General features: G+C 35.8%; 1 protein-coding gene across 10 annotated transcripts in view; it reads right to left on the reverse strand.

The window, feature by feature from the left end:
• The window catches only part of Csnk1g3 (casein kinase 1 gamma 3), an 82,123-nt gene that overhangs the window by 27,267 nt on the left and 40,514 nt on the right, over positions 1–14,342 (reverse strand). For all 10 annotated transcript variants that reach the window (XM_040741809.1, XM_040741807.1, XM_040741805.1 and 7 more), the window contains exons 5-6: positions 12,525–12,673; positions 10,577–10,811 (exon numbers count right to left, since the gene is read on the reverse strand). In XM_040741809.1, the coding sequence (XP_040597743.1) occupies positions 10,577–10,811; positions 12,525–12,673 (384 nt within the window). The remainder of the gene's footprint in view (positions 1–10,576; positions 10,812–12,524; positions 12,674–14,342) is intronic.

The raw sequence follows: 14,342 nt of genomic DNA on the forward strand, positions 1-14,342 counted from the left end.
TACATAAACTCTTTTTTACAAATTATCATATTTAAAATATGCCATATGATATCTTCATTGCTACTGAAAATGTATTTACCTGCTTAGATACCTATTCATGGAACTAGAGACCAATGGAAAAGAGCTTCAATGATCAAACTGAGTATCTCTGTATCCCACAGCTCCATCTTAAAGAGTCAGAACAGAACAGGCTACAGGTTCTGAGAAACCCTGGAGTTGAAAGTACTTAGTATTCTTTAACTCTGAATTTCCTAAACACATATGAGCACAAATTTCCATCCCACATATTCTCTATTAAAAATAAACAGAATTAGTATTGAAACCACTTAGTAAACAACCATGTGAGACACATACCAACATTAACTTCTCCACTATTATTTGTTCCCTAAACGCTACTATAACAACTGTCATTTTAAGGGGTTTTGTAACAAAATATGCAGCATTTCAATGGCTGACAGTAAGAGACTAAGACTCTGGAAGACATACAAATATTTCAATATTTGTCACTGGAAATTAAGATTCCTTTATTTTTAAAATGATACAAAGAGGTTAACAAAGAAGAAAAAACTTTTAAGAAAATGCAACATGCCAGCTATGTTTCTCAAATGAGCCATCTTACTATGTATTATTCTAAACAATACTCAATGCATTCACAAGAACAAACATTCCAGAGTACTGAGCTGCAGTAAGATGAAAGTCAGGAGACCTTTGACTTTCCACCTTGTGTTTCCACAGGCACTTAATGCTTACACTGCTACTCAGTATCCATCATTCTCCTACACTGCAAGTTACAGGAGAGTTCAGGGTCCAAGAGTCTTAAAAAGAAAAAGTAACATAAAGAAAACATTTTTTACAAACTCCAGATGAGAATTGAAAGCATTTTGGAAGGTTTTAAAAAGCTCTGAGAAGCTGGCCTCTTGCTGATAACTGACGAGTTGGATATGGTAGAGCAGATGTATGTGCATTTGAAAAGCTTAGTAGACGATACTGAAGTAGAGTCGGGTTTTGTAAATACTAGAGAGAAAAGCTTTGCTCACTGTAATAAAATATACCCTTGACACCACATCTGCATAACTATCACCACAATCAAGACTCTAAATAGCTCTGCTATTAATTTCCCTTTCCACCTCCAACCTGTAGCCTCAGGATCCCACTTAACTGCTCTGTCATTGTAGATTAGATTTGCTTCATACAGTAGGAATTATACAGTAAAGATTCATATCTGAATCCCTCAGTATGCTTTGATGATTCACCCACACAGCTCCATGCATCAAGAGTTCATTGCTTTTCATGAAGACAACCACAACAGATCCACCTATTCGCCTATGTAGGCTCCAGTGTGCAGCTACTGTGGAAAATAGAAGAGCCTGAGTCTTGGTGCGACCACTCATTTTCATTCATCTTGAGTAAATATTTCGGAGTCCCTCACAACATCATATGGCAGTGCACACTCAGCTTCATAAGACACTTTTAAAGTGTGTTGTGAAGAGGTTGTGCCATTTCAGATCCCTACTAGCAATATGAGATCGCCAGTTACTTAGAAATTTAGTATTGTCAGTCAAGACAATAACTATGACACACAAACTTACTGTGGGTTAACAGTATCTTACTGACTAATGCTCTTGAACTTCAAATGTTACTACTGTAAATCATTCATGAACTCTATGTCTGCGTGTGCATGCGCGCTTTGTATTTTCATGAAGTCCAATTCATTTCCAATTTTTCTCTTCCTATTCCTACTGGCTTATGTCCAATTCAAATAATTTCTAACTAGGCCTTGAAAGCACAGATTTTCTATTTTTATAACAATAGATTTTATAGTTTTGGTCCTTATATTTAAACCTACTATATATTTTGAAACTGCTTTTGGTATAGAGTAAAATAATAGATCCAATTTTTGCCAATAATGATAATATGGCAACAGTGGGAGGAGACAATGACCACTATGTCACCAAGAGGTTACCTGCTGAACTGCCTGGGAGCTATGCAGAAAGCTTCAGAGAAACTGTATAATCGTCATCTGTGTTGGGGTGGGTTTTTTGGTGATGAGGCTGCTTTTGAGTCATTCTGCTTCTGAAAGCAATCCCTCACCCATACTCTTGTTAGTAGCCTCAATAAAAATTCATTGGTTCACCAAATTGCACTCCAGTGCAACTGTTAACTTTGGTCTGTTGTAGTTTTGCTTTCTGAGATGAACATTTAATCTCCCCCAGAAAAAGTCTCTCACATAATCTGAGCCTATATATACATACATATATGCATGAACACACAGACACACACACACATGCATATTTTTTATAAAAAAAATCTTAATACAACTTTAAACCTTACCTAAATATAAGGCATTACTGATAAATTCTATTAAAGGTCAAAAAGTATCAAGTCAACAAAAACTCTTTAGAAGTAAAGAGGTTTTCAACTCGTTTTCCTGTTTCAAATACAAAATTACTGCAAGTTACAAAAATTGTAGGAAATATAAGCAAGCATAAAATCCCTAAGAAGGTAATGTTCTCTGACTAAGGAATCCTCCACCCTTAGAATATAAGGTTAGCTTAACTTCCTAAGGTGAATCTATGGGGACTGGGGAAGAACATACGGGGACTCAGTGGGTAAGAGTGCTCGCTCTGTAAGCACAAGGCCCTGAATTTGAATTCCCAGCAAGCACATAAGGCAGAAATGGCTGCCATTGCCTGTACCCCCAGAACCTGGAAGCAGAAACAGGCAGTTCCCAAGAGCTTGCTAGCTGAGACAGCATGTGTCCAGTTCCATGAGAGACTGTCATGAGTCAATGAAGTAAAGCCCTGATGGCCTGTTCTGGATCCTACATGTGCTACATACTTGCACACTCACATGCATGTAACACACACACTAGTAACTGAAATTTAGGGGACATGACTGTATGAAAGTCTCAGAGCATACAAAGCATTTGAGAAAATCTAGCATGCATTCATCATAAAAATTCTCAGCAAAGGCTGAAGGAATGTCTCAGTGACTGACTGTTTCCTAGCTTACACAAGAACTTTCCTCAGCTTGATCCTCAGCATCACAAAACATACTGTTTTAGGTTAAAAAAAAAAAACCTCAGCAAATTAAATTATAGAAATTTGTTTATCCTAACAAAAACAAAACAACTATGAAAAGTCTGTGCAATTTGTGCTATTCTTTTTTCTTTGTTTTGTCATCCCCAAGGCTTCGGGGATAATAGACAAACACTCTATCTCTGAACTAAACTCCAAGCTCTCTTTTTCCAGTTTTTTCTCCCCTTGTTTGCTTTTTACTTGAGATCGGGTCTCGCCAACTTTTTCAAAATGGCCTTGAATTTGCACTTATAAGCCTAGACTGGCCTTAACTTTGTGATCTTACTGCCTTAGACTCCACAGTATGTGGGATTATATTCCTGGAGCCAATAGACATGGCCTAAGATAAATTTTTAAATTATAAGAAACACAGTCTAAGATGGGGAACAAAAAATAAGAATATCTATTACTTTATTTGTACTCAGCATCACATGGAAAATTCTTTTTTCTTTTGGGGAATCGGGGTTATGGAGACAGGGTTTCTCTGTATAACAGCTCTGGCTATCCTGGAACTTGCTTTGTACATCAGACTGGCCTCGAACTCACAGAGATCTGCTTTCCTCTGTCTCCTAAGTGCTAGGATTAAAGGTGTGTGCCACCACACCCAATGGAAAATACTTGACAGTTCAACAAAGCAAGAAAAGCATCATTTAATTACTGAAATGTATTCAGGGGCCAACAAGACAGCTCAGTGGAGCAATCCTGGTGACTAGCACCCACATAAAGGGATGAGAGAATGCACTCCGCATGAGTACCATGGCATGTGCAACCAACAAACACATGCACACATAAAATAATAAGTATAGAAACAAAACTTTTAAAGGTATCCAGATTGGAAAAAGAAATGCTGTTTTTCTTTATAGATATGCAATGTAGAAAATTCTAAGTAATCTGCAAAATATTTCAATTAATACTAAATTTAAATTAATTTAAAAACCAACACCTTTATACAACAGTATCAAAACTCAAAAAAACATACAAATTTACCAATATAAAAGTGTGTGTGTGTGTGTGTGTGTGTGTGTGTGTGTGTGTGTGTGTGTGTGTAAAATAGCATCTGCTTATCTGCTTACAAAGACTTGAAAAAAATTAACTCGCTTAAGTTGTCCTCTGGCCTTCCAAATGCATCCCAACACCCCCCCACATATATATATATATATATATATATATAATTTTAGCCTTACAGTAGGATTCTGTGTTAAAGAGAGAAATCGTACAAAGCCATTTCTACTCTAACAGAATGGTACTTAGTTAACACATTGTCAAAGAAAAAAGATCATGCAGCGATCTCACCCTTATCACTCCATCAAAGGACAGTATTAGATTCATAATCTACAAGCCACTATAAATTCAATACATAAATAGAAGCTAGTAAAGTAAGCCAACTACTAAAACTCAATCCAAACCCCTTCTACCTTCATAATTGCTTTCTTTGTGTTCTTTTACCAAGTGACACCTAGAAATAAATGTCACCAAGTGGAAAGTAACAGAAGTCACAAGAAAGCTTTCTCTTTGAAATAGAGTAACTAAGGAACACCCTTGAAGCTTTCAGGAGTTCTGTTACATGAAAAAGATCTCTCACTGGTTATCAGGCCCATTATTAAACCTGTTCACATTTTTTTCTAAATCATGTAACTGAAAAGGCCTGTTTGAAATGAGTATTTCGCTTGGAGCTATGACTTATTATGTAACTTTTTAAAAGTTTAAATGGAGATTTAAGTACAGTCAAAATTTCTCTTAAATAAATTCAAAGCAATTTAATTTGTAGAATTAATTTAAACTTTTACTCATTAGAAATATATGTATTACATATAAAAACACATTTTAAGAGCCTTACATAAATAGAATGTTTTTGAGTTATAATTTCACCTAAAATAGAAATTATCTCATATCTTGAGGACAGTTTCAGAAAGGTTAATGACTACCAGTACTTAGGAGGGCAGGGTTCTAGGTACTTGTGTACTTCTGTTCATTGGGGACGTGTAACAATAAAATCAAGTTTGTTGCAAACCTCCTGCAATGCTTTTCTCTTAAAAATTCAACATTACCTTTTCTCCAACTAGATATGATTGTACTATTCAATTATCTGTAATTGTCCATATCAATTAAATTTAATTCTTAACAAGAAAATATTTTTTCATGAACTCAAATTTATCTCTTTCAACTAGAATATGAAAAATGCTTTTTTAGAAGTAGGAAACTTATTACTTCATTTCCAAAAAACAACTAAGGCAAAAGACAAGTACTACTGGTAAGAGAACTCAAAGAGTAAAAACTCTTCAAGAGTTCTAGGACATTCAAGATTTCTTCTGGCCCCACAGACAACTGCACTCTATCCAAATACTATTTTACAAACATACATGTATAAACACAATTAAAAATAAAAGTAAATCTTTTGAGATGGATTTATTTAGTATTTCCTTATAAAACTTTTTAGTAGTTTTCTCTTATATTTTTGGTTGTGAGCCTAGCCTTTAGAGGCTGAGCCATCTCTTCAGCCCTAGTAGTTTTCTCTACCCCACAATTGTCACAAAATTCACTGAGCTCTAGTTTCTTCAAATTACATAATAAAGATGAGTTTTGGTGTTTTTCCAAAGACAATACAAGTCCAGAGCATGATAGTACATGCTTGTAATCCCAGCTAAGGCAGGAGAATGCTGACTTCAAACCTAGCCTGATAAACACAACTGAGTTCCAAGATGCCCTGAGCTACAAAGGGAGTTCCACACCATACTGGCTACACAGAAAGACCATGTCAACATAAAAGAATTACATAATACAGTATGCAGTAACAGCTCCCTCCCCTAAACACACAACCCAACACTATCAAGAAAATCTAAATATAGACATTCTTTTTCTGAGAAAGAGCCCAGTGCATATAGTCACTTAATTCCTAAACTAGTTCTCTCTTGAAATCTTTCTCAATGTAGATATAATTCAGTAAGTCTGGTTAATAAGTTAAGAGAAACAAATCAAAGTAAGGGAAAAGTTAAGTGCTGCCACGAGGAACCATAACATACACCTTGGCAAAAAAAGACAAAATAAAGTTAAAAGATGGAAGAGAAAACCCTCATAAAAAATAAAAATACAATGGATTTTCTCTAAGCTTATTGGTGTGTGTGAGAGAGAGAGAGAGAGAGAGAGAGAGAGAGAGAGAGAGAGAGAGAGAGAGAGAGAGAGAGAGAGAGAGAGAGACAGACAGACAGACAGACAGACAGACAGACAGACAGACAAAATACTTAACTTCAAATTACTTTGACAGGAAAAGATATAAGCAGGCAGAAGAGTGATCCAAGAATTACAATAATGAGACTCAAAGTAACAGTCTTTAAAAATCTACTCAGCAGTAGACATATAATTACAGCAAACATTTCAGAATAAAATACAAAGAAGAAACAGCAACAGCAGCTTCTTTCACTAAGTAATAACCTTATATAAAAATAAGCAAAGATATAACTAAGTCACCGTATTTGTCTTCTGACCATAAATGGCCTTATGCCATGTTAAGATCAACAGATAGTGTAAAAACAAAAGGCTACACAATGTGGTTTTTATACTATTCATCTATAGTATAATGTAAATACCTTTTTCTGATTAGATCTGATAGTCTGCTAATCTTCCAAAGGAAAAATACTTATATAATGGTGCAATGTAAAGAAAGAAATGCAGACGAATAAATGAATGAATTACTGATGCCTTAAAAGTAACCACTAACAGGCTGGGGATATAGTTCACCAGTTCAGGACTTGCCTAGCAGGTGCAAGGGTCTGAGTTTGACCCTTGATCTCTGCAAAAACAAAGGCAAAAAAAGAAAAGGTGAAAGGAAGAAAAGAACATCATGGAAAGGAGAAAGGATAGGGAAGGAAGGGGTTGTTAAGATCCAGACAAAGCTGGGAAGGCTTCAGTCAGACACATATAAAGTAAAAAAATCACATTCAAGAGTCACATTTTCTCTGTCCTGTTTCTTCTGTATTATTTTCTCCCTCTTCACCAATCATGTACTTAAATCATTTTCTTAAATTTAAAGAAACATGAAATACCTATGTCCACAGGTATCACAAACTCACAGAATGTACAGAATGCACCCAAACACATACGGTTTTAGGTGCCTCTTATTATTTGGAATTCATGTCTTCTGGCAAACAAGCACTTCCTCTATTAATATTATCCACCTGCGTTAGACTTGCTAAGTAGGTCTTTGAAAAGTATATCCTATAGCTTTTGTTGTCTGTAGATTCCTACAACAGTTAAATGTCACTTCCCCAAGCTCTGAAGGCCTTTTTTAAACAAAAGTTTACTTTGCCCTTTCTACAAATAGAAAGCTGCAACATACACACACACACACACACACACACACACACACACACACACACACACACAAAATTAGCCCACAAGGAAGCTATGACCTCATGTCTTACAATAAAATGGTTGTGAAACTTTGTTATTTTGAAACAGTCTGTAACAACTCCCTTTAAATGAAACTTTCTCATGGACAATTGCACACGCAAATATGGGTGTGACTGGCTTTAGAAGAAGGCACCGGCTGGATACTCAGTTGTGTTTTAAATCTGTTAGGAGAGTTTGCTATTGTAAGGACTCACAAAAATATTATCTGAATAAAGCCTGTATTTTACCATCTTATGTCTGAAACTGTGCTTAAAGACAGACTCCCATTTCTCATGCATTTCAGATGTGTAAGGAGAAAGCTGCATGAGCCTAGTATCAGGCAGGCTGCCAGCAACAATGCCAATGCTACTTAATTCAGCGCTGAGCAGCAGAGCAAAGACTTGTAATCTGTAACAGCTAAGTCTGTGGAAAGCTGCTGGAAATGAAGCAAAGATCTTATTTTATACTTTAAGTCAGTGGTTCTCCACTTCCCAATGCTGTGACCCTTTAATACATTCTTCATGCTGTGATAATCCCAACATAACATTATTGCACTGCTACTTCATAACTAGTTTTGCTGCTGTTATGAATTATAATGTAAGTATCTGATGTACAGGATATCTGGTATACAACCCTGTGAAAGGGCCCTTCAACCCCAGAGTGGTCGATACTTTAAGGCATCTGAGCAAATGGACATGTGATTGCTTTACATTCCTGCCTAGTCCTTGCGACTAAGCTGCTAGCAGCAGTGTCTAAAAGCAGAGAATCAAGTCTGTGCTTCCACTGACACAAGCACAAAGCGTAGTTTAAGAAAAACCCATTACAAATACAAGATGAAATTGTTTTTGTTTTTGTTTGTTTTTTGAGACAGGGTTTCTCTGTGTAGCTTTGGAGGCTGTCCTGCAACTCGCTCTGTAGACCAGGCTGGCCTTGAACTCACGGAGATCCGCCTGCCTCTGCCTCCTGAGTGCTGGGATTAAAGGCGTAGGCCACCAACACCCAGCTAAAGATGATTTTTAAAAGAAAAAGAAAACTTAGTGTGAATGAACACACCATAAATAAAACCTTAACCACTGTTTCGCCTAAAACAAAAAAGAAAAAAAAAAACTAAGTCTAGATAAGTCACAGATATCAGAAACCAAAATAAGGCTTCTAGATGAAACATAAAGACAGAGCTGGATTATGCAATGTAAACATTTGTTAACACATTCTATAACCTAAGTATTTGTGCTGTATTCAACATAAATTTTGTTGAAATTTTAAAAAGAACTCTGATAAATAATTAAAATTATGTGCAGTAAGCTTGCTTCACAAAGGAATTTTGAAGCTATATTCTCAGTAGCCTAGCTTTCAAAAACTGAGAAAATGAATAATGGGCAGACTTCTCTCTGTTAACAAAGGAAGATAAATATATAGAAGGGAAATGAATATAGATAGGGGAGTACTACTTTGTAGTGAGCAAACTCAAAACTCAGAAGTACCAGCATAATCTTGAAGCTCTACTAGGAATGCATTAGTGTTTGTGTACATAGTACACATGTATAGCCTGTGTGTATGTGTGTGTGTATACACACACTTACACATTACCCAGACACTAGTTATAATACCAAAGCACAGCAAGAAGCATAACCAGGGGCAAATCTTGGTCTTCAAACACCATCATTATCAAACAGAGACCCAGGACATCTTTAGGCATGACTGGCTATGCCTGGAATAGAGAAACTACAAAATCAGAAAGTGGTCAAAGAATGCTTGACTGTCAGGAGGAGGAGCCAGCTTCGAAGGAGCACTCAGTGGCCAAACTTTCAGTCTCTACAGATATAAGTCAATAACTGGGTGAAAGAAGAAGGTTATGATGTTAGCATATCAGCTAATAACTATGTAAGAAACAGAGAGAGGGAATCATCAATAGCTATTAAATCTAGTGGGTAAAAATTTATTCAAGACCCTTTCATGGTAGTATATGCCTATAGTCCTAGAATGTGAGAGGCCAAGGAGAAAGGATTTCAAGTTTAAGGGCAGTCCAAGTTATGACGCTAGGCCCTATCTCAAAAGAAATTTAAAAGCTGGGCAGTGGTGGCGCACACCTTTGATCCCAGCACTCAGGAGGCAGAGGCAGGCAGATCTCTGAGTTCCAGACCAGCCTGGTCTACAAAGCTACACAGAGAAACCCTGTCTCCAAAAACCAAAACCAAACAAAAAATTTAAAGAATAACATGGTTACAAAATTTCAAAGAACTACCTACAACATGCTTTTTATCTGCCAAGGGAAAATACAATTCTCTGGAGAAACTAAGCAGATATCATCTAAGTAAGTGAACAGACCCACCTGGAAATACCTAAACCAACTGACTCTGACATAATACAAGAACAAAACTCCGAAGTTTCCTCATAGATGTGTATTAAACATTCATGCCAATATCTAATCAACAAAAAAATAAGAGACCCAAACTAGGAACATTCTAAAATATTGCCCTTGCTCCTAAAAATAATTAAATGAAGACCTATAAAAAAAGGACTTATAAAGGCCATAGAGCTGATTTAAAAATTTTAAAGACTAAAACCATACAACACATAATACAATGTCCCAATTAGATCCCGAACTGAAAAAAGGAAAAGAAAACAAAATAAAAATGCTATACATTTGATATTTAACTCTGTATACACAGAGCAAACACATTTTAAAATTGATAACTTGTCCAAAGCCATACTGCTGGGAAAAATACTCTAGCCAACATTAGAAACCACCTCTGCTTGCCTTTACACTCAAGGTTGTTAGCATTATACCCAATTGGTCAGGTTGCTACTAACCTGGCTAGCTGTATAAGGGAGCTATAATCTGAATTAAGTTAAAATTGTGCATTAAAAGAAATAAGCAAATGGATCCTCTAATTGTATCAAAGTTGGACATTTCAAGTTATCAATGGGAACATTTTACCCTATACAGGGCCTTATTATCAAAATATAAAAGAAAGAAAAGTATAGGTATGTGGTGAACAAAAGTTACAATATGGGCTGCATTAATTTGGAAACACTGAAACACAGTAGCAAACAAGCTTACACTTCTGACACAGCAGAATTCAAGTCTCCACACTCACAACATGTTCACATACCTTTTCCTAAATGTGTGTTTATGCTCATGTATCTAGCTGTTCCTGTAAGGCTTTTGTGTTCTCTGTATGGTATATGTTTCTTTGTCTCTGGATCAATATATTCCTTTGCCAAACCGAAATCTATGATATGAATGACTTGCTGGGTTTTGTTTCCTGGCCGTCCTATTAAGAAGTTCTCAGGTTTCACATCTCTGTATATCAAGTTCTTTGAGTGGACATACTCCATGCGAGAAATCTTAGTGGAAAAAGAGAAAATAATTTTTATTTTAGATTTTCACTAGCAAATAAAATCATGATAAAACCAAGACATAACTTTCACAATAAAAATAACATAATAAAGAAAACAACTAGGAATTGCTCCAACTCTTTAAAGCTAAAAAGATGTCAAGTCTTCACTTCCTCAAAGAATATATGTCCATTTCAGACTTGAAATGTTTGTCTTTGCTGTTACGGTCACAGGTAAATGAAAGTATCTGAATTTTAGGAATGCATTTCCTAGCAGTCAGATTCAATCACCATTTTCAGAGGATGCTAAGTTAAAGTTAAGAAACTTTATTGATTAAAAATAAAAACCTCAAATTCAAACCTAAAACACACTCATAAAGCTAACATTTTCCATCCTCAGTTCAACAATCAGGCAATTTTTAAAATCAAAAAACCTTAAGAATGTAATTTTACCTTCAAAAAATTACCATCGAAAAATTAACATCATTCAGTATTCTTTTTCATAATAGATTTTTCCTAGGAATTAAATACTTTCAAACCTTGAAACTGAAAAATTCTAAATTCCAACTATAATAACACATGTATCTATATTAATTTTATTAACACAAACATAAACATGTTATATTAACTATAAATATAGAATATCTATATGTAGCTATATTTATATATAAATAAATCATAACCATAGTATATTTATTATAATAATTTTTCATATTCTCAAATAATGTTTACCATACAAAATAACTGAACAGAACTTTAGATATAAAGTAATTGTTCCATTTGTGGCAAACCTGGTTAGCAGCGCCGTGTCAGCACAGTCACACGGGCCGTTCTATTCTGTTTATTAACAAACTGTAGCTCATACTCCTGTGACCTATGCCTTAATTAACAATATTTAATGAGTATTTTCTGGGTCACAAAAATTCTTTTAATGTAGTTCTTAGTAGCTATATATTACATTATGATTTTCATGATTTATCCAATTCACCCTGTCAGCTCCACTTTACAACTTTATTTACCCCTATACATATATCTATAAGTAGATATTTCCAACATAAACCTGTAGAAATAGAATTAATGACTAAATGAATTAAAAACCATTTCAAGACTTCTGCAGTATTCTTCTATTAGCATTTATGTCAAAACTGTGTAAAACTCATCTCCAATGTTTCCTCAAAGGCTCCCTGAAATGTAAATACTGAAGTATATATACTGCTCATTAGCTTTTTTCTTCTTTTATTAAGTCATTAAAGTTAACTTCCAAGAGGATTCAAAGTTTTCATCTTACACAAGAAAAGAGTCATTAAATTATTAATTTAGATACAACTAAAATGCACTTGGGTCAGTAATTTTACATTTTGTGCATCCTAGAAAGACAATAAAAAAAGCAAAAACCATTTCTATTATATGGGCCCAATGTTTCATATGACAAGGTCAAAAAGCATTAATGAAACTTTTAACTTAAATTTATGATAACCAGGCATGATGGTACACATTTGCAACACCAGCACTCAGGAGGCAGAGGCAGGAGGATCAATAGTTCAAGAACAACATACACTGCATAGGGAATTTGAGACCAAATTTTGGTTACATGAGACTGGGTCTCAAAACAATCAAGATATATAGATAGAGATTGAGGAACAGAGTGAGAGGAAGGAAGGGAACTTGTGATCAAAGAACTATGTAATTGTTCAAGCAAGTTCTAACACCCTGCTTTACTTACCAATTGTATAGCTATCATAAGAACTGTTTTAAGAGAAAATGTTCTATCACACAGGTCAAACAAATCTTCCAAACTAGGTCCCAGTAGTTCCAGCACCATAGCATTGTATTTACCACAAGGGCCAAAATAGTAAACTTGAGGTATACCATCTAGAGAAAAAGAAAAAGTCATTCAATAATTTCATCATCTTAAATACTAAGCCTTTTTCCTGGAAAACCAATAAACAATATTTTAATTTTTCTAGTTTAAGCACTTTAACAGTAAATTTATTTTTTCCAGAACAAAAAGCACTTTTATGATTAAACCTCCTTCTCTAATCCCACTTCTTGATGTTCACAAAGTAGACCAGTACACCTGTACTGTAGCTGTGACCCCGAAATCATATAAAAAGTACTTTATTTTCTCTCTGCAATCTTACCTGCTTTATTTATTTAGCCTTCTATTTCTATAGACTACAGAAAAGCTTATACAATAGGAAAGAGCCTACTTTTACTAAGGTAGGTCTCAATGCTGTCTTTAATAACTTCATGCCTGGCATCCTAAAATCAACGCAAATATCTTCCCCTTAAGTGTGGCAAAATCCTACGGTTTCACTCTTACAGCTAGGGGTATGGTGTGGGGAGGTATCTCTCCCTCCCTCCCTCCCTCCCTCCCTCCCTCCCTCTCTCCCTCCCTCCCTCTCTCCCTCCCTCCCTCTCTCTCTCTCTCTCTCTTTCTCTCTCTCTGTCTCTCTCTCTCTCTCCCTCTCCCTCTCCCTCTCTCTCTCACACACACACACACACTCCTTATCAGAAGATCTGAAGTCAATCAAAAGGCAGATGGGTTGTCTAGATGGGTTTAACCTTATCTCATCTTTAAAAAAGCAGCTCTAGAAATCAAAACCATGAGAAGGAGTGAGAGCTTGTCCAGAGTCTTAAAGAAACAAGCTCTGTGTTAAGTAAGAAGAGATCCCCATACCTATAGCCATTAAGAACTGAAGTCTGGCAAAAACAAAACTAGTGAGTCCAGAGAGGATGTTAACCACAGGCCACAGCCCAGACTCACACCTTCATTGTAGCTCTGAAACTTTCAGCAGAACCAGGTAGGCCATGCTGGGTTTTCTGAACCTTGGAAACTGAAATAATGAAGTTTCATGATCAATTACAAGCTAGCAATGGTTAAGACTGAATTTATTCCACTAATGATTTGGAGCAAGACAAGAACCTGCACTTTGAACTCTTCTATTCAATAATACTTTAACAGAGCAAGCAGAATCAAAATGGAGTTACCCATGATAAAGTTCCATGATACCAAATATAAGACTTGTTTAACTGACCTTTCAAGAAACCAGAAGCCTCATGTTGGTGGCACACACCTTCAATCCCAGCACTCAGGAGGCAGAGGCAAGCAGATCTCTGTGAGTTCAAGGCCAGCCTGGTCTATAGAGCGAGTTCCAGACAATACAAGAGAAATCCTGTCTCAAAAAAGCCAAAAAGAAACCAGGACAAATTTTCTAGATAGTCTAGTTTCAATCAGAGTGATATTTAAATTCCCTCTGCTGTAATCCTTACACAAAGTGATGCAACATAAATTGACATTAACCACTCATGTGTTGTCTACTGTTTGTCTACCCTCTACTATCTTGTAAGGGAAGTAACTCTGAAATGACCAATCTGCTTCTTGTTCCTTATTTTGCTTTTTTCAGCTTTTTCCTGTGTAGAGAACCACTCTCTTCTGCACAGCTCAGCAAGAAACTTAATTTCACTGTAATCCCGGCATTCTAAGAAGTTGTGGTCTTACCTGGGCTGTTTACAGAAAGATACTGATGCAATTTTGTTT

Source organism: Mesocricetus auratus, unplaced genomic scaffold (assembly GCF_017639785.1).
Source record: "Mesocricetus auratus isolate SY011 unplaced genomic scaffold, BCM_Maur_2.0 Super-Scaffold_6730, whole genome shotgun sequence".
Taxonomy (NCBI): Eukaryota; Metazoa; Chordata; class Mammalia; order Rodentia; family Cricetidae; genus Mesocricetus; species Mesocricetus auratus.